The sequence below is a fragment of the Etheostoma cragini genome, chromosome 14, assembly GCF_013103735.1.
Source record: "Etheostoma cragini isolate CJK2018 chromosome 14, CSU_Ecrag_1.0, whole genome shotgun sequence".
Classification (NCBI taxonomy): domain Eukaryota; kingdom Metazoa; phylum Chordata; class Actinopteri; order Perciformes; family Percidae; genus Etheostoma; species Etheostoma cragini.
Window position 1 is genome coordinate 17,762,719 of NC_048420.1, and position 19,517 is coordinate 17,782,235.

General features: G+C 37.2%; 1 protein-coding gene across 1 annotated transcript; it reads left to right on the forward strand.

The window, feature by feature from the left end:
• The first annotated feature begins 806 nt into the window (after positions 1-806).
• Positions 807-18,064, forward strand: slc44a4 (solute carrier family 44 member 4). Its single transcript, XM_034891269.1, has 22 exons — positions 807-1,073; positions 7,469-7,517; positions 7,714-7,787; positions 9,981-10,059; positions 10,168-10,267; positions 10,369-10,500; positions 10,678-10,738; positions 10,980-11,100; positions 11,669-11,752; positions 12,028-12,140; positions 12,528-12,650; positions 13,111-13,210; positions 13,737-13,829; positions 14,013-14,115; positions 14,314-14,573; positions 14,795-14,889; positions 15,510-15,613; positions 16,145-16,218; positions 16,366-16,436; positions 16,928-17,022; positions 17,104-17,188; positions 17,448-18,064. The coding sequence occupies exons 1-22, from the start codon at positions 1,034-1,036 to the stop codon at positions 17,564-17,566; spliced, it is 2,175 nt and encodes a 724-aa protein (XP_034747160.1). The 5' UTR covers positions 807-1,033; the 3' UTR covers positions 17,567-18,064.
• Positions 18,065-19,517: the final 1,453 nt, after the last annotated feature.

Genomic DNA, 19,517 nt, shown 5'->3' on the forward strand with positions numbered 1-19,517 from the left:
ATATCAAATGGAAGTAAATGAAAGCTGTCCCACTCTGTCAATAATTCAGTGTCCATGAATTTCTGAATTTTCAGAAAAGGACATTTACTTCCCGGAGAACAAATGTTCATTGGTTATCAACCAAATGTCCTGAGTAATTAATTAACTTTGTATTTATTGTCCATTTATAAAGACTACGGATTAACACTGACTCACTATTATGAAACTACTTATTTCTTGTCAAAGAAGGAGCTTTTAGGAAGTAGGCTAAAAATTAGCTGAGTCTTAAAAACTATAAAAACCTTGTATTTCATGTACATATGAGTTAGTTATTAGCTTGTCAAAACTATATTTTGACACCTTTTAGAATAAAGCCCACACAAAGAGCTGTTACTGGATTATAACTATTGATGCATGGTTTAACCTATGTTAAGTTGCTGATACTGCTGGTGAATTCAGGGCTTATTTTATTAACTTTATATAATACTGAACAGCTTGGCCTATTATATATCATAATTTATTGGTTGATTTGTAGTTAATCTGCAAAGAAACTAGTACTGAATGTGTCGAATTTAGTGAAGTAAAAAGTGCAATTTCCTTTCAACATGTAGTGGATCAGAGGATCTTAGTACAAAAAATGGAAATACTCAGGTACAGTACAAAAACAAACGCGTAGCCTACTTATAGCCACTCATAGATATAAATACGTACAGTTATGATAGCAACTACTGTTAGCCTTCCCATTCTCACTCATTGTGAGAGTGGTTTAATCAGGTCAGAGTGAACCCTCATTGTTATACACAATCTTTGATAGCACGCGAAGGTGCGCATCCCTCAGCAGGTGCACCCATGTCGTCACTGCCTAGTTACAACTGCCAGGAAGAAAAAGATTTCTTAACTTAGTTACCATGGCGCTCTGACACGGTGTTGCTCGTTTTAAATGCGATTTTAGCTGTTTGTAAAACAGTTCTACGATTAGGCCTAACATTACTTTAAGCAACGAAAGTTGTGTTTTAGAAGTTAATTAAGATACAGGTGGAGGTCCAGGTGGAGAATGGGTAAAAAACAGGAGACAAATCCGGACTCGGAATATGGTGAGTTGACATCGCCCGTTAACGCTCCAGCTACCTCAGAGGGTTCACTGTTACCATCTATCCGTAAAGCTTAGCTTACTAACTAATGTTGGCCTGTTGTTGTCTCGTTCTGAGTTCTCAACACATTTTGTGTTGCAAGATTTTCACGATGTTTTACGTTATTTATTCTGGCATGGATATCGCAGGTCTACTGTTTCACTGCTGTTCAAGTCATTTAACATGTTCTAGGTAGCCTAATTATCAGCATAAATCGATATTGTTTACACCAGATTTGTTCCTTATAGTAAAACAGAGCCAACTAAAGAGAGAAACTGAAATATTTCTCTAAAGCCAACTGTAGGCGTGATGTTTGTGAGTGTTTACCTGAATGCCAGCAAGGTTTATACCTGAGGGAACGGTACACTCACATGGACGTGGATAAACGTTAATCATGGTTTACTAACAACTTGTTAAATTAACGTTACCAGTATGTTAACCTATAGTATATTTAAAGTTGAGCCAAAACATCCTAGATAATTAACCTAGCTACAGATACAGAAATGCTTAAAATAGACAGCAAGCTTTAAGTTGGCGATGTAAATTAAATAAATCTTTTATAATGGATTATTAAATTATTATTGTTTCTTTAAACACAAAATCTTATAAAATATTGAATAATTAAACCTTTGCAAGTCTTCAAACTTATCTTATTAGTTGATAATAAAAGTAGCTGCTGATTCATTTTCTGTCATTATAATACATATCATAATCCATTTATAGTTTCAGCTTTTATCGATTCATCCTACAATTACTTTCTCTACTTAAATTGCTTTATCCTACAATTACGTTCTCTATTTATTGTTTGGTCTATAACATGTAAGAAAATGTCATCATAAGATGACATTTTGTAATAGGATTTTTCTCTGACAAATTTACAATAGTATAAAATGAGAAGGGAATCCTCATTTATTTTGCTTTTTTTTTTATTATTACAATAGTTGCAGACACATTATCTGGCGAATTGTTTCAGCTCTAATATTGTTCATGCAGCCGTTGCAGAGTCTTTGAATGGCTGGTATTCTCATATATAGACAGACTTAGCGACAACTAGTGTCTTAAAAGACCCAGAGGAAATTTTTTGGACTATCTGCTGAAACAATCGATATCTGCCTGTGACTGCTTGATTACCAGCTGTCTGTCATCACGTGTACAGCAGATCTCTGTTTCTCTGCATCCTGTTTACTCTTTGTGGTATTTGATGTAGGCCAAATGATGGAGTCACACATCTATTGACAGTCTGGAAGGTTTTGCAAGGCTAAAGTAAACAAACCCTCCCTTGAGGAGGTCAATATCTAATCGCATTTCATGTCTCCTCAAATAACTTATGAAAACAGCAGAGAAGAAGATGTTGATAAACAAAGTGTCGGCTCCGGCTGTTTAGTGATCATGGTGACCACTGAACCTCTGTTAACAAAAATGCCTTTATATTGTAAATTCCTGATTGATAGGTGGAATATTTAAGCATGCAGGTTTTCAACTGTAGTTCATCTATTCTAAGGATCATCCACAGAAGGCTTAGTTTGAGGTAACCCGATCCCACAGTTGTGAATAGATCGGAATGTTCTATTATTAGAAGGGTCTTACAACAAAAGAAGTGGTTTGAAGGTAATACTGGATCACAGAAATACATAAACTGACATTTGTGAGGACAGGGAAAAAGGTATAAAAGTGGAGTTATTCTGATGTTTAGAGAGACGCTTTTCTTGTTCAATAATTGAATAAAGCTGCATTTAATCTAAATGTATTGGACTTGTCATGTGTGCAGTATCCTCCATCATTTCCGGTCATGATTCCCAGATATCATTTATTTAGTTTATTTATTTATTTTATTAATTTAGGACAGTGCGCATTAATGAACAAGCACAACAGTACACGTAAATGTGGCAGATTGTAGCACAAGGGCTAATTTCCACCTGCAGTCCAATAGGCAGTTTGGAGTTACAGTAAAAAAGACATAGGATAGTAACATTTAGTATATAAAAACAAGAACAAACAAAAAGAAAAGAAGAAAAAAAAAGCATGTATCAACGATCATCATCATTTCTAATTGGGAATCTGTTTCGTGCTTGTTGTCTGCTATTGTAGTAGCTGTGAGGGAATACTGTAGATATCCTTTTGAATGTTGAACATATGAAGACTTCCTAATTGTTGACTTCCTGTTATTGCCGCTCAGTATAGGGTAGTCTAGTTGTACAATATGTCTTGGTTTTGTATGGTTGGGATCAGTCACACGTTTCAACTGCAACCTGTTTTTCTGTTAAAAACGTGTAGACACTCAGTGTTGGGAAATAAGTGTCTTGCAATGGGTTGCTTCTGAGAATTATTGACCAGAAAGTTTGTTAAATCTGCTGAGGTAACAAGGTATGAAGACAGTTTTGATTAATGAACAGACATCTCTCTCCATTAGAGTGGAAACAAGTCATACGTCTTTGGTGAGTGGTTAGCACTTCACAATTATGTGTCATTTGCTGGTTCCTGCTGCGCTATTGTGAAAACTGATTCTTTTCTCTGCCATATAAACTAAAAAAACAATGATGTGTAGGTTTTGTCTCTTTGCATCTTGGGCTCTGGAGAAGTTTAATAGACATATTATTATTTGACATTGTATATTAGGTGTGGGGAAAGAAATCGATACACAGGCGCAAAGTATTGATCTTTTATTACATACTGTATATGTTGGTCAGCTTGACAATCCCATTTTGCAGCAGGAAAATAAAAGTGATATGAACATACAGAGAAATGTGTCTTTTCAGATAAAACAGATGCTGACAAAGTTTCCTTTTGGGGACATCATTTGAAATTGGGAAAAAAGGTTATAAATTACAATATATTGCAGAATATTAAAATATGTTTAAAATCGTAATAATATTGCATTGTGCCAAGTATCGTGAAGCTATTGTATCGGGAGATTATTATTATTATTTTTTAACTTTTAAATACTAACAACAATTTGGAGGCCCCCCTGCACTGACTCTGAGGACCCCCTAGGGGCCCCAGAGCACCTGTTGAAGATCCATGGTTTAGACAATGAAATCAATCACACATTTAAATCATTGCATCCCTTCCCCTTATATTTACACTACTTTGGAAAGAAGACTTGCTTTTCTTCATTCTTTCTTTCTTTTGCTCTTGGGACAGTTTACCAATTAACCTTGTTGTGGTCCTTTTTTACAGTAAAATATAGAGAAGAGTGAGGTTTGTTCAAAGAACCAACAGTCTTTACAATCTTTATTTACATTACATAAAGAGAGGCATCCCTTCAGCCAAGTGATCAATGTCTTTGATAATTGTCTTCATTTGTTACCCCAAATGACTGATTCCCTTTTTGATTCATTATGTTACCCAACTTGGGCAAAGTATTATAAGTATATTATAAGTTATTATAAGTAAGATTAGAGACACAAGGTCAAGGGACGACTCTCACACCCATTTTCTTATAGCTAGCCAGGTTTAAAGGTTTAAAGCTTTCCTCCAGCATTTTACGAGAGCATAAAACTGAAAAGTCCTTTTTTATACTGCATGCGTCACACAGTCCCGGTGAGCCATTATCCGTGTTGTACTCCAAACACACAACACTATCCTAGCAGAGCTGAAATCTGATGCTGCTGTGATGACAAAAGTTGATCGACCGGTTCCTTTTGTTGAAAACATTTAGTATAACAGCCTGAGTGTTTTTTCTGATATTCCACGAATTAAGGTGTAGGAAACAGCACAGTTGACGTTATTCACATAATTGTTTGTTTTGTTTGTTAACCACAACAGATATTACTGAGAGGAGTTTGTTCAGAGGTGTGCCCTTCTCATCTAAGACGGGCAATTTTAGTTACAGTGTACCACTGCTTAATGGACATTTTTAGGATTTTCTTGGCCTTTGTGTGAACATTTCCCATTCTGAATGGTAGGTGTTCAGTTTCTTGGTACATCGTTTACTAGACTGAACCTAGGACTGTGCCAGGCTTTGAGCCAAATAAAAAGCAAACTTATTGCATCCTGGTTGAATATTTGCATCCTACTCAGAAGTCCTGATGCAAGAGTGTGCGCGCAGTGTTGACACAGTCTCTATTCACACCTATTCAAATTACAGCCAGTGGAGAAAATTGGAGCTCTAGCTTCTATGAGAAATGATAATTTGAGCTGCCTGGCTAAGTGTCCGTGCCTGGGCACCAATCAAATTGAGAAAGCATGTTAGTATTCAAATGTGTCAGATAAAAATCTTACTCATAACCTAAGAAACACCTGCATACTTTTTATCACGTTTCAGGCTCTTCATCACAACCTTTTACCACTATAAGTGTTTTAAAACTAAAAAAAACAGGTCCTCTTTTTTTGTTCTTGTGTTTTTCAACTTGACACCTTGGCCATGATAACATACCACTTTCTGCACAATACCCCTCTCAATATGTGGCATGGGAGGCGCCTGAATTGCTTCTATGAGCTCTTTATAGAAAACAAATTTCCCTTTTTGGAACAGTTGTCAAAATAAAATGTAAAATACCCAATTTATTATTATTATTTTTTTTTTTATTATTATACATTAACCGATAGACATTATCTTAAGGGTGTTATTCCCAATAAACCCTCAAACAAAATGATTGATGCTTTCATGTCTTCCCAGCCATCAGGGTGCATTGTCATCTATACTTAGACTGCTCTTCCTTGTCTAAAAGTTGAACATGAAACACATGGGAACAAGACCTTCAAATAACAGTTGATGAGGAATCCTGGACTCTTCCACCCTTTAGTCTATCTGTGCTTGAGACTCTGATTCCATTTAAAGTGGTACGTTGGGGGTATCTCTCCAAGTCCAAACAAGCTAAGATTTACTCACAAATGAACCCTATATGTGATCAAAGTCTGCAGATGCAACGCTGACTCACATGTTCTTGCTCCGTCCCAACTTAGAGGGGTATTGAAAAGCTATTTGCAAAGCTCTCTCTACAGTTTTAGCTGTTAAAACTCATCCAGACCATCTTATGTCAATGTTTGGTATTATTTCTAAAGAGATGCTGTTACCTGCGTGGGGCCGTGCAGTTGTTGCCTGCACTACCCTCCTGGCACACCGCCTGGCACACTGCCTGACAACCAAAGGTGCAAGGAGGCTGTCCCCCTCTCAGTCTCCCACTGGATAAGGGTCAGATGTCTATCCTGAAGCTCTGATTTAGGCTACAGGGTTGTGATAACAAATCTAACAAAACTTCTTTTGATAAAACCTCCACACAATTACAGAAATAATTATTGAAATCCTCACGTTTGACCCTTAACACACCCTGATATCGCTTTCGAAATTCTGGGCCTGGATTTGGCTAGCTAGCTGCTTCTGCTTAACCTCTCATTATGCCTAAAATACTTATATTAATAATGTACATTGTGTGATTTGATCAAAATATTGTGAAAGATGATCAAATACTCTGAGCAGTTTTTTCTGCCTGACAATGAGGCTAATTGTGACTCACCTATGACTCTCAATATAGGAATGATTTCAGTTGGGATCTCCTCAAACACATTTTCAGATCAATTTGAACAATTAAAATGATTTAACCTCTGTGAATCCTCCTCCTCCGAAAGCTTTGAATATCAAATTCCATTCAAATAAACCTGAGCTAATGAAAAGGCTGTGCCTCAACTCTGATCTATTTTCTCTTTACTCTCTCAGCACATGAAGGGACTAGTGTTAACTATTCTTTAGTTCATGGAAAGCAGCTTGTTGGGTAAGAAGAGCTACACACTAGATTTGATTGTTCGTTTTTGCTCGCAGGGTCAGGCTCTCTGTTTTCAGGAAACAAGGCATTTCTTTCCTGTAATACCTGTCACCTCTGTCATTTTATTGTAAAGCACCTGTGAGCAGATAACCTATAAAAATGCATGATTCATTCTCTTGGGTCTAAAAGTGTTTCCTCATTCACATGCACTGTAATTCATTTACTCTAAGAAAAGGACAAGCATTCTCAATTTCTAACCCTGAAACACATACACATAAAGACTGTGTCTAGATGAGCGTGAGTCAAAATCAACAAAATTAGCCTTTTTATTTACACTTTATTTACTTCCCCCTATTTCCAGTATTTCAACTACTGCACAAACACACACACACACACACACACACACACACACACACACACACACACACACACACACACAGACACAACCACTCTCTCTCTGATTTAATCAGCAGTGCAGCTCCTTGAGGTGGAATTGCAGGTTAAGGGCCGTAACAGAAGTGGGGGATAAACTGTGACCTTGATTACCTGTCTGAAACCAAACACAGTTGCTGATTAATGTAACATGATAACAGTGTACCAGTCAGCGATTCATTTGCATTAAAAGCTAGTATAGCTAATGTTGTTTTCTTTTCCCAGGAGAACCTGCTGAGTTTGACCCAGCATTCAATGGACCCATTAAGAAAAGGTGAATCTGTCTCAGTTGGCTACCGGCTGCTTCTCTCTACCTAACTTTTTCATTCCCGAATCCTCAGTCTAGCTGTTTCTGTGTTTGCTAAGTTTCTGTTGTTGACTGAATCACATTTGTCAGCCCCAAGGCAAACTTTAATGCAAAGGTCAGCCTGCCCACTTTAACCTGTTGCTGTCTCTCTTTTCTTCATCAGGGGGTGTACTGATATATTATGCTGCATCCTGTTTATGGCAGTCATCCTCGGCTACATAGCAGTCGGAATTTTAGGTGGGATTAAACTACACCAAAAAACATTAAACATTTTAGGAAATGCATTTATTTGCTTTCTTGCTGACAGTTAGATGAGAGCATTGATTACTACTCTAATGTCTATGCGTTCCATATGAAACTAAGCTGGTAAGCTTAGCACCAAAACTTGCAACATTGTTGATTGTTTGAGATAAATAAATAAATAAATAAACTGGGCACCGGGGTGAAACGGCTAGCCAACAGAATCCACCTACCAGCTCCTCTAAAGCTCAGTTAATAACACCTTTCATCTTGTTTGTTTATTTTGTACTAAAACTGAAGTGTAAAGACGACCTCACCAGATCCTAACCAGCAAACTAGCAAAGCTGTCACAACGGTCAGAGTTTCAAAATGTGGTTGCTCCATTAAGACCTCAAACAATGACTGCTGTGTGTCTATAGTCGACATTTCACCATGGCTTGCTCGATCCCTCCATTGAAGGCTTGTAAGAGTTACTGGCTCAAATCAATTATATTGTTGTTAAATTCCCCTCTTTGTTTGCTTGCAATCACTTAAAGAGGAACAATATTACAATTGTTGTTCTATGCAAGATAGAAAGAACGCCACAGCTGGGCCAGAGCTACCACAGTGCTTTAGCTGTTTATCATTGAATTTCAGTGAATATTCTTATTTATTTATCTTTAGTTTTTTCTCTCTCCTACCTCTCTTCAAATTGTTATTGTAAATGTATTGTAATTTGTATACTTTGATTAATTATTAAAGCTTTAGTGCGTAATGTTACATTCAAGCCATTGCCAAATGAGTTGTTACAAAGCTAATTAAGACTATTAGCTCCACACAACTCTCTGTATTTCTCAGTATGTCTATGTTCAGAAGATTGCATTGTCCGGGGACTTTGCCGTGAAGAAACTCAAGTGAAGATAATTACTGGACCTCTTCTGAATAGTACATCATGTTTTTTTAAATCCTCCTTTCCTCCTTACCTGCTAGCAACTGCATCAAGCAGGGGTGGAGGAACGAGGCTTGTATCGTGTGGACGAGCAAACAGTGTTGTTCTCATTACGTAGAATTCCTCCTGGGGGCCGGAGAAACTATGCACTATGACTTTAAAACAAAAAAAGAGGTATATTTGATATGTTAAGTAATAATACTACGTACAAACGGCTGATTTTCATGTGAGACAACGACTCTTTATTGCCCTCATCAAACTCATTCCAACTCTCTTATCTAGAGTCAACAGTGAGGGCTGATATGTAAAGGGTGTCACCCGCTGAGTGTGTCCCAAATAATCAGCTATTTCAATCAGGGTAGCCGGTTCAAAAGCATTAGATAGATATCTACTGGCCAGTGTTAATACACTTAAAATAAATGAACAAATTATTGAATGAGTAAACACCACTAAATTCTATTCTAAATTGATAATTGTTTAAATTGCTGGGATTGTCTGTCTATTTATAATATTTTGTCTATGTTGAGTCTATTGTGACAGGATTTGGTTTTTTTTTTTCTGTATTTCTTCTGTAATTGTGTTTAATGAAACAATGATGACGTGGGAAATAAACGAAACGAAACGTTTAAAAAAAAAATCTTTATATTAAATTACATCCATTTGGCAGACACTACAACTGTGACTTGCAATAAGCACATTCAAACCAAACTCCATAGGATATGCAACAGATGTGTGTATCAAAACTTGAAAGTGCATCCTGTCTCACTGTGTGCCCTCTTATGGTTGGACTGAAATAATTCTTTAATTGCTGGTATTACACCAAATTCTGTGACCTGAATAGGATTAATAAGGATTAATAAAAAATCTTTATTTTAAAGGTGTCAACCAAAATGATCATTGGGTGACCCAATCCAAAGATATACCGAATAAAGACTGTTCACATTTTTGGTTAACATGTTGATAAAGTATGTGATTGATTAAATATAATACAAAAATATTTGCAGTGTACTGAAAATGTCCTAATCAGTTTAGAGAATCTGATTACACCCATGTCTCAATCAATAAATCAGAGTGTCTTTTTCACATCCCTCTCAAACAAACAACAATAAAAGTGCAGTTTTGTGTTAGGTTAACCATGCAGTAGTAGAGTTTGTCAATGTCAAACATAAAATGGAAATGGAGCATGACTAACTTGTCAATTTTTTTTACGTCATTGGCTTCTCTTCTTATCTCTGTTTTAATGTGCATTTTGTTTCTATCAGCTTGGCTTTTCGGGGATCCAAGACATGTTCTTTATCCAAGAAACTCAACTGGATGGTTCTGTGGCATTGGACCAAATATGTAATTCACTTCTCTCTCTAGCCTTTTCATATCATTATTACATGATATAATGAATATGCATCTTCCTGATTAAAAATCATCTCTTTGTTTCTGTCTTCTCTCTCTCAGAGGCCGACCCAACCTGTTCTACTTTGACATTCTCAAATGTGCCACATCTGTTAACGTTATGGCAACTGCTCTTAATGGTTTTCAGTGTCCAACCACACAGGTAGAGAAGGCTGCTTGATTTTGTTGTTTCTAATGTTACTGGGCTGTTACATGTACTTTCCCAGTGTCCCAGAAACGTATGTCTTTGTTTACTACCCGTAGGTGTGTGTGGCCAGCTGTCCCACTCAGTTCTGGGCTGTAGGAATAAACGCATATCTTCCACACATAAAGCCAAAAGACATTTTCAATCAAAGCCTCTGTGCACCATCCATTAACCTGACTAATACTGGACTGGTAAGTCCCAAGTTATTACCATTTGTAAACTTTTGTGTCCACTAACCATTCCCAAATGCAACATTTGTTGAAAACGTTTTCTTTTTATAAAAAATGGTCTGCGAAATAATCAGCTAAAATAACCTGACAATTTGAGCCATTCACGTTTTTTAAACAACACGATCATGTTTTTTTTAGAGTGTTCAAGAAATTGTGAACAAGGAGCTGTGTCCTTTCTTCCACATTCCCACAATCCCTGGTAAGCGGCGGACACATTAGCACTGTAGTAAAGGCTGCTTATGGGTTACACACCTTGGCTTGTTTAAATACTAGTGCTAATTTAACTGCTACTAAACACATATACTGCTATCTTTTGTTTTTGTTCCATGTATATTCATTGGATGGCTGCTTGTGATTAAAAGTTAATTACAGATCAACGAATCAAGTAATTAATTGTAATTCCATCCCTTTCAAGCTGATTATTTTCTCGTTACCGTTAGTGCTGGGAAGATGTTTGCCCGATATCTCAGCGCTGGGGAGGATCCCTCCTCAATTCTCCAATATTCCTGGTTTACCCTCCTCAGTCAATGACACAGTCGGCATGATCATGAACGGCACTGGGTAAGATCCAGTGGATTTCTGGCCTCATCATGTGTTGATTTAAAAACAGAATGACTTAATTTTAGGGCAAGCTCTTAAATCACAGATAACTGCACAAATGAAGACAAATACACTTTGTAATAACCAAGTTTCTGTCTTCTGCTCATCACCAGCACAGGGTCAGTGGCTTCGTGAGTTTTTGTGTTGACCTTTAGTGTAGCAGCTGGTTGTAGTTGCTCTTGTTGCCTTAGATGCTGTGTGAAATGCTCTCTTGGGGTTTGCAGAATTAGCGCGTTGCTGTATATTATTGTTTACAACACATGCAAAGGTCCATTCTCTCTTTCTCTGTCCATACAAAGTGTCTGGGGTTATCTCTTATGATTTTAGCCTGTCTTTAACAATGCATTACTTTTAGTAACTTCCAACGAGCTTTACAGAAATGTTTTCTTTGTTTGTTTTATGAACAGGTGTTAGTTTTCCCTTGTTTCTTTGCTGTATTTGTTTTTCCTGACTCTTTACTTTTAACTTGTACTGTTTGAAAAGGAGAACTGTCGCCAATGCAGCGTATCCTTGTTTTTGTCTTTATTAGGGATATTGTGAATGGCTTCAATGCCAGAGAGATTGGTGTCCGCATCTTTGAGGATTTTGCGTCGTCATGGCCCTGGATCCTCCTGTGAGTTGCCGTCTGTTGGCAGAAATACAGATAGAAATTACTCAGCAATAAAGAGCTGAACTCCTGGTTGTATCAAATAAGCCTTTAATAGTTATTTAGAATTTTATGGAAACATATTTCTAATGTTCATGTGATATACATTTTATATAGTACGTCTTATATTTCTTATAGTTTAATAAAAATATGCTTAACTCTTAACCTCTTCATCCTTTGCTAAACTGTTTTTTAATTTTATTTGTATCTTTTTTCATCCTCTATTTCGTCCCCCCTCTCAGTGGTCTGCTAATAGCCATGGTGGTCAGTATGCTGTTCCTGTTGCTGTTGAGATTCACTGCTCCAGTCATGGTGTGGGTGCTCATCATAGGAGTCCTGGGCGCTGGGGCATATGGTAAACACTCACCTAGAGCAGTTTTTTCAGGCCATGTCGAATTTTTAGTACCAATAAAGATTTCTAAAGAAATATGAATAATTCTACTATTTTTCCATTCTTTTCATTTGCTTGAACATGGGGAACAGAAAGGCTGCGGATTGGATAAATACCTTTCCTTGTTATAAGTCAGGGTCATGAATGCAACATTTTGCAGCTGACTCTCACACAACTAAAAACAAGTGTTGCTGGCCCTGTGCTTAACCTCGCTTGTGAACACAGTGGAGCTCAAAAGTTATAGTTTTATGTATTGGTTCTGAACACAAAGTCAACAAGGGCAGTTTGTTTGTTACGACAAAAATATATGTGCCTAGTAGCCTCTCAGTTTTTGGAGTGTTTCTCTTGCAGGTATATGGCACTGCTACTGGGAGTATGCCAACTACAAGCAAGCCTCTGCTACCATCTCTAACATTGGCTTCACCACTAACTTCAAGGTTTATCTGCAAGTCCAAGAGACGTGGCTGGCATTCTGTGAGTCTGATTAACATCACAAAAGGTTTCTCACAGTGAAGGGATGAGACTTATGCTTATTTTGTTTTTTTTGGGGGGGGGGCATGTGTGTTTATTTCAAAACAAAGCTCAAAACAAAGAAAAAGAAGTATACTACAAACTAAAGCGCCATTGTAAAAAGACTGTATTGGCGATGTTTTCACACAGCAGATTTTTGCACACGCAAATACAATACCAATACAGAGGAAGTGAAAGGTATAACATGGAAATAAGTAACGATATTATAAATGCCAAATCACATCCAAAAAATAATTCAATAAAACGATTGTGAGCCGCGAGCCATGCGTCATGTTTACAACTCCACTTGATTCATTACATTGTAAAATATGACTGATAAAAGATAACCCCCTGATGTAAGGGTTATTGTTACTGCCGCAACTTGTAGTTCATATTGAATATTGGTCTTCTGAACCCCCCTTAGTGATTATTATATCTGTGGTGGAGGCGATCCTTCTCCTGACCCTCATCTTCCTGCGGACCAGAATCCTCATAGCCATCGCCCTCATCCAGGAGTCCAGCAAGTGAGTCCTGATGCCACACAGTAAAATTCTGTCCACAGGGTTTACTCCCTTTATGTTACACCTAGGCATGGGCTGGTTACAGGTTACAAGTTATAACACGGTTTGAAAAAGTCAAGGTTTCAAAACCAATTACATTTTCTGTCATACCGTGTTTTTTTACGAGTGGTCAAGGAGAGAAGTGTAATCCCTCTCCCTGCCAGTGTGCAGTGTGTTAAAAGATAAAATACATTGTGTTCAATGGAAAAAAATGATTTTTACTGAGACATTAAAAACAAATAATACATTTTAAAGATATAATTGCAATACCGTGAAATGGTGACATTTTTGCTGAAGGTTATCATACCGTCAGAATCTCACACCAGCCCATGCCTAGTTGCACCTAATATTAACCAATGTCTGTTAATATGAGATGTTCTTAATCTTAAAGGTTGTATTGATTAATATTTAATTATAATTTGTTATCTTTTTGTGAAGAGTGCATAAGACCTCGGGATTACCTCACAATGTGTGTGTTCATGATCTACAGGGCAATCAGCCACATGATGTCCTCCCTGCTGTACCCTCTGATCACCTTTGTTCTCGTACTGGTGTGTGTCGCTTACTGGGGCACCACTGCTTTGTATCCTTTCATTTTATGTGTGCACCTGTGTATATGTTGTATGCATGCTGTTAATAACACCGTGTTCCTTATAGAGTCACAGACTATTGTTAAAACATTTCTGAGGTTGTGTGTTTATTTGTTCCTCTACAATCACTTATACAGTCCAGAGGATCTGTTCTTCTCCTAAACTGATGATTGTAGATATTTGGCTACTTCAGGAGGCCCAATCTACAGAGTGGTGGCTCTCAACTCCACTTTGAAAGACTGTAAGATGATCAATGGCACTATGGACTGTGACCCTCAGGTGAGCAGCCAGAATGTGAAATCAGGGTGGATAAAAACCGTGAAACCTTCTCACATTTGTATCTTTGGTTTAATTAGCCAACTATATTTTAATAATACAAAATATTTCATAAAGTTATACTGTTGATTCTCTGACACACCCTTCCCACCCTTGCGCCCACTGTTCATTATTCTTTTTCTCATTTTTTCATCCTCTCAGAACTTCAACTCGTCAGATTACCCAGGCTGCCCATCAGCCAGCTGCATCTTCATCAAATACAACAACGAGGGTGTCTTCCAGAGGAACCTCTTCAACCTGCAGATCTACAACGTAGTGGCTTTTCTCTGGTGTGTCAACTTCGTCATTGCCTTGGGGCAGTGTACGCTGGCTGGTGCCTTTTCCTCCTACTACTGGGCCTTCACCAAACCAGCTGACATCCCCATGTTTCCCCTGTGTGGTAGCTTTATACGCTCTCTTAGGTAGGTTAATCAGCTGCTCTCAAATTGGTTCAATAACTGTAGAGGGTGATGCAGAAGTGGAACTTCACCCAAAAGTTTACAGTACAGTACATCGAAGGACATAGTGTCGGACTGTAGTTCCCTCTCTGGCTTCTAGAGGGCACATTAGACCATATAACATAACTGTTAGGGCAAGCAGACCTGAGCCAGACAGTGAGACAGTACCTTCTTTTACATTTCAGGTACCATGTGGGCTCCTTGGCATTTGGTGCTTTGATCCTGACCCTGGTGCAGATAGTAAGGATCATTCTGGAGTACATTGACCACAAAACAAAAGGTAGGAGGCTGACCCACCCTCATCTCACTGTCTGTGTTACCTAAAAGAATACTGAACATGTTTTATCTGCTAAATCCTAATCTTGACAATGGATCAAAGTTGAGTCAGTTTATTTAAGGATATAAAATAGGAATCCCAGGACATATTTCAGTGATTATTTGCTGATACTCTAATACAACCCTTTAAGCCACATGCTGTAACTGTCCAAAACAACTATATTTTTCAAATGAACTAAAGGACATCATGCTGTCCTTTAGTTCATTTGAAAAATATAGTTGTTAATTTATGGGTCTCCTAAGTAAATAAACTTTTACAAACCCATGGGATTACCTGAAAAAAATATGGTCAGAAAGCAAAGCTGTTTTTCTTAGCTCATAAAAAGATGACATTTTAGAGACATAGTTTTTACAGGACTGTGAAGATTTGTTATTTCTGAGATTGAATCCAGCCACAATTTTTGCTTAACTTAATCCCCAGTCCTATTTTTCATATGTTTCAGTGGATGAATGAATACTAAAGACGCGCAGGCAGTCTACATGCAGAAAAGAAACAGTGTTAGAATTGTTTTGGTGTCCAATAAATGACGGGCTACTATACATGTTTTGGCTTCTTGTCTCCAGCGGCGCAGAATCCATGTGCACGTTTCATATTGTGCTGCCTGAAGTGCTGCCTCTGGTGTCTGGAGAAGTTCATCAAGTTTATCAATAGGAACGCTTACATCATGGTGAGCAAAGCATATTATTGTACAGGTGTTAGTCCTCTTATCTTATGATTATAGTGGTAATAATTAATATGTGTGTAGCACTCATTTTAAATAATCAAAGTATGCCCAGATTATCCAAAAGGGCAAGTGGGCAATTTCACAATAATAAAAATAAATTATAAAGAAATCAAGATTACATTACCACTATCACTATCACTCCCAAATCTGTCAGTTAAGATGGTCCACAAATAGGCGTAAATGTATCCTTTTTTTTAACAGCTACAGAAAATGTATTGATGTACTGATGTGTATTGATTTTGACATTTTGAATTGAGTGTTGTGCTTTTCGCATTCAACATTTTAAATTGGCTTTAATATGGGCTTGCATCAACGTATTATCAAAAGGAAAAAAACATGCGTTTCTACTGACTCCATTCAAAACCTACTGAGTAGCCCAACAAAAATGTTTCATATAATATATTGAATAGTATTTGTTTTATAAAGACTTGATTTTATTTTCCTGAAAACAAGTTGATCTTCTTTTCTCTCCAGATTGCCATTTATGGGAAAAACTTTTGTGTCTCTGCTAAAAATGCTTTCTCCCTGCTCATGAGAAATGTTGTGAGGTTTGTGCTGAAGTCATTTTCCCTATTCTAAATTAGATTTAGTGGCTACATGCTGTCTTACATGTTCATAACCAGAATATATTTGCATGTGCTTGAAAAACTCCATGAGTAGTGTCATGTTTCTTGACTCTGACTGTGTCCCCTCAGGGTCGTGGTGCTTGATAAAGTGACAGACCTATTGTTGTTCTTTGGGAAGCTGCTGGTGGTCGCAGGAGTAGGTAAGGATGACACCACGAATTAGGGCCGGGTCATACTAGAGAAGAAGTGGTTCATGCAACGTGTTGTCTGATTATGTTAGAAACTAAAAGCGTCTGTTAGTCAGTTTCGAAAGTTACAGAAAGTGTCGCACACAGCCAATCACCATCCAACGTGCACTTCAAATACTGGCCTCTTTAGGAAAATCAGTCACACTTTACTTGACGGTAAAGGTACTTTATTGTCACATACACATACATGTAACATGATTCATTCTCTGCATTTAACCCATCCCTCAAGGGAGCAGTAGGCAGCCATTTACAGCGTCCAGGGACTAGACTTTCAGATTTACAATATTTTGTTCTGATTATCTTTAGTATCTTACCTTAATAAAAAAAGAAGATAAATTCAGTAAATAAATAAAGATGTATTCTTAATACAGTAAAGCCCAATAAGAAATGAACATGAACGTGTGAGGATTGATCGAAGACAATGAAATCTCTGTCTCTTCCAGGCGTATTGTCCTTCTTCTTCTTCTCTGGACGAATACTGCTACCAGGCAACACCTTCCGCTCTGAAACCCTTAACTACTACTGGATACCAATTATTGTAAGTTACAAATGTTTCTCTCTGTTTTTCATATTTAGTTTGTTTTAATTCTTTATATTTTTTTTCTCCAAATTTTTGTAGACGGTGGTCTTTGGTAGCTACCTCATAGCTCACGGATTCTTCAGTGTGTACAACATGTGTGTCGATACACTCTTCCTCTGCTTCTGTGAGTAGATTTTTGACAGTTTACCGAGTGTTTTTAAACACCTGTGCCATTCACGTCATTCACACAGAAATACTACCGACACAAGGAATCTGTATTTTTGTAAGGAAACATTTTGGAACATGCAATATACTCAAATCATCTTCAGATAATCACATTTGAAGCCAACTTAACTAGAATCATTTTGAATTGAATAATAAAACAATACCCACAGAAACAATCTATATCATCACTTCACTCAATTTGGCTCATTGTCTTACAGTGGAGGACTTGGAGCGCAATGATGGATCTTTACAGAAGCCATACTTTATGTCTAAAAACCTAATGAAGATCCTCAACAAATCCAACAAACCACAAAAAAAGGGTAAAGGCAAAGACTGAAGAACATTTTCCCACCGTCTTCATTATTTGTTTTTTTTAACATTACATTCCATTTTAACACTCCATTGTTTTCCAAATATGTTAACCAAAACTAATTTGCACTTTTAAATAATTGTTTTATTGTGTTTATGAGCATACGTAGTATTAATGACTGTACACATGAAAAGAGTGTGAGTTGAGTTGTGTCAATGCCGGTAATGTGAATGTTAAGTTGCAAGGTTTGTTAAAACATTTTATGATTCGGTTTTGCATCTTTGATTTGACTCAAAGTCCCAAAATATTAATTCTATTGTTTTAAAGAATATTTGTTTTTGTTTAGATGACTTAACAATAACACTGTACCTTTGGGACATTTTAGACCGTGTCCGTTAATCCAGTTTAGCAGCTTTTAATGCAGGTAGATTTAGTTTTGTTCTACTTTTGGCTGAGAATCTTTCATAGAGGACTTATAGGAAGGATGTGATTTCAGATGGAACAAAACAAATTGGAAAACTTGCACAAAAAGTTCTTATGTCTGATATATATTTAAAAATATAAATACTATACAAACACAAAACATCCGTATGACCAAGTGATTGCTTATATTGAATATAATGGAAAAGTTGTAAATATGACTGTGCCCTACACTACATTTAAACCCGTTGACGGTTTCCCTTTATATATAGTCTTGGGTACATGTAAATAGACAGTTTGGTGGATTTTTTTCTAATCTTTGGTATCTTGTTTATTGGATTACCCATTTCAAAACAAAAACAGTAATGTTCCTTGTTTTAAAGACTACAAATTGTTTCCCAGGTTGAATGAAATAATTTATTAAACGGATGATAGAGTCCTTTGATGTTAAAATGTAGATAATGACAACACAGAACAAGTCAGTTTAATTGAAGTTTTAATATGGTTTTGCATGTCTCCAGTTTTAGTCTGTCAAATCAGGACCTCCATCACTTGTTTTTAGTGTCACATAAGCTTTATAAATACAAAGTGTAGCTTGAACAGACAAACACAGAATGAAGGAAATGACGAGCCCCAGCAGCCATTCTGTCCATCCTACAGAGTTATTTCTGACCCTGGTGTGAATGTGCCAAACACCAGATTCATTAGATCTAGTTCAGTTGAATCCCAGTGATAGTACCCATCAATGACAAAAAACTGAGGGTGTGGAGTTAGGACGAAGTGAGTTTTCCAGTAGCCCAGACCTCGTCTCTGCTTGAGGTTAGTAGCTCGAGGCTACATTAGTCACTGCTGTCACATTACGATGAATGTATGTTACTTTTACGTTGCTCAACTGCTTCAAAAACAGTTTGTACAAGAAGAGGGAGATCTGTCAAATGCAGTTACAAGAGAACAAATGAGTTGAATCTTAAAGAAAACAAACATCTATCAAGTGGTTAGCAAACAAAATATTCAATTGGACTGCAAGCCTTTTCTTGAGTAAAAGGTAATTAATAATGAAAAACCAGGAACCAGAACGTTTCTCGCTTTACAAAAGCATCTTGAGGCCTACTTGCTCATCTCGTTCCCTATTGCCCTCTGTGGCTGGTCATCCAATCAGAACATGTAAAAACAGCATTTACAATATTCATATATACAAATATATAATGTTTACACACTCACTCAGACACATACAGTCAGAAAAAAAAAATCAACTGTGGCAGAAAGTTCATTGAACAGTTGCTGGTCATTCCTGTAGATTCTCAGCGTGCTGACCCTTCCACCTCCGCGACTAATTGAATCCCATTGACTCAGCCCCTATGTGCTGTGTAGCATCTCATTGAGTTACTAATTAGTTGAAATTTTTCTCTCTTCACAATTTGCTCTGTAATTGACAAACTGTGTGTCAGATATCTTTTTACTCTCTCATGTTGATGCAAATATTTCCCAAACTGGCCCTTTAACGGTACCCTTAGCCATCTTTGTGAGGAAAGAGTGGAAAGAAGTGGTTAAACACCAG

Coding starts and splice junctions, on each gene's coding strand:
- slc44a4 (XM_034891269.1), top strand. CDS start 1,034: ATGGGTAAAAAACAGGAGACAAATCCGGACTCGGAATATG. Junction 10,501..10,677: donor ACCTGACTAATACTGGACTG/GTAAGTCCCAAG, acceptor TGTTTTTTTTAG/AGTGTTCAAGAAATTGTGAA. Junction 14,890..15,509: donor CATTGACCACAAAACAAAAG/GTAGGAGGCTGA, acceptor TCTTGTCTCCAG/CGGCGCAGAATCCATGTGCA.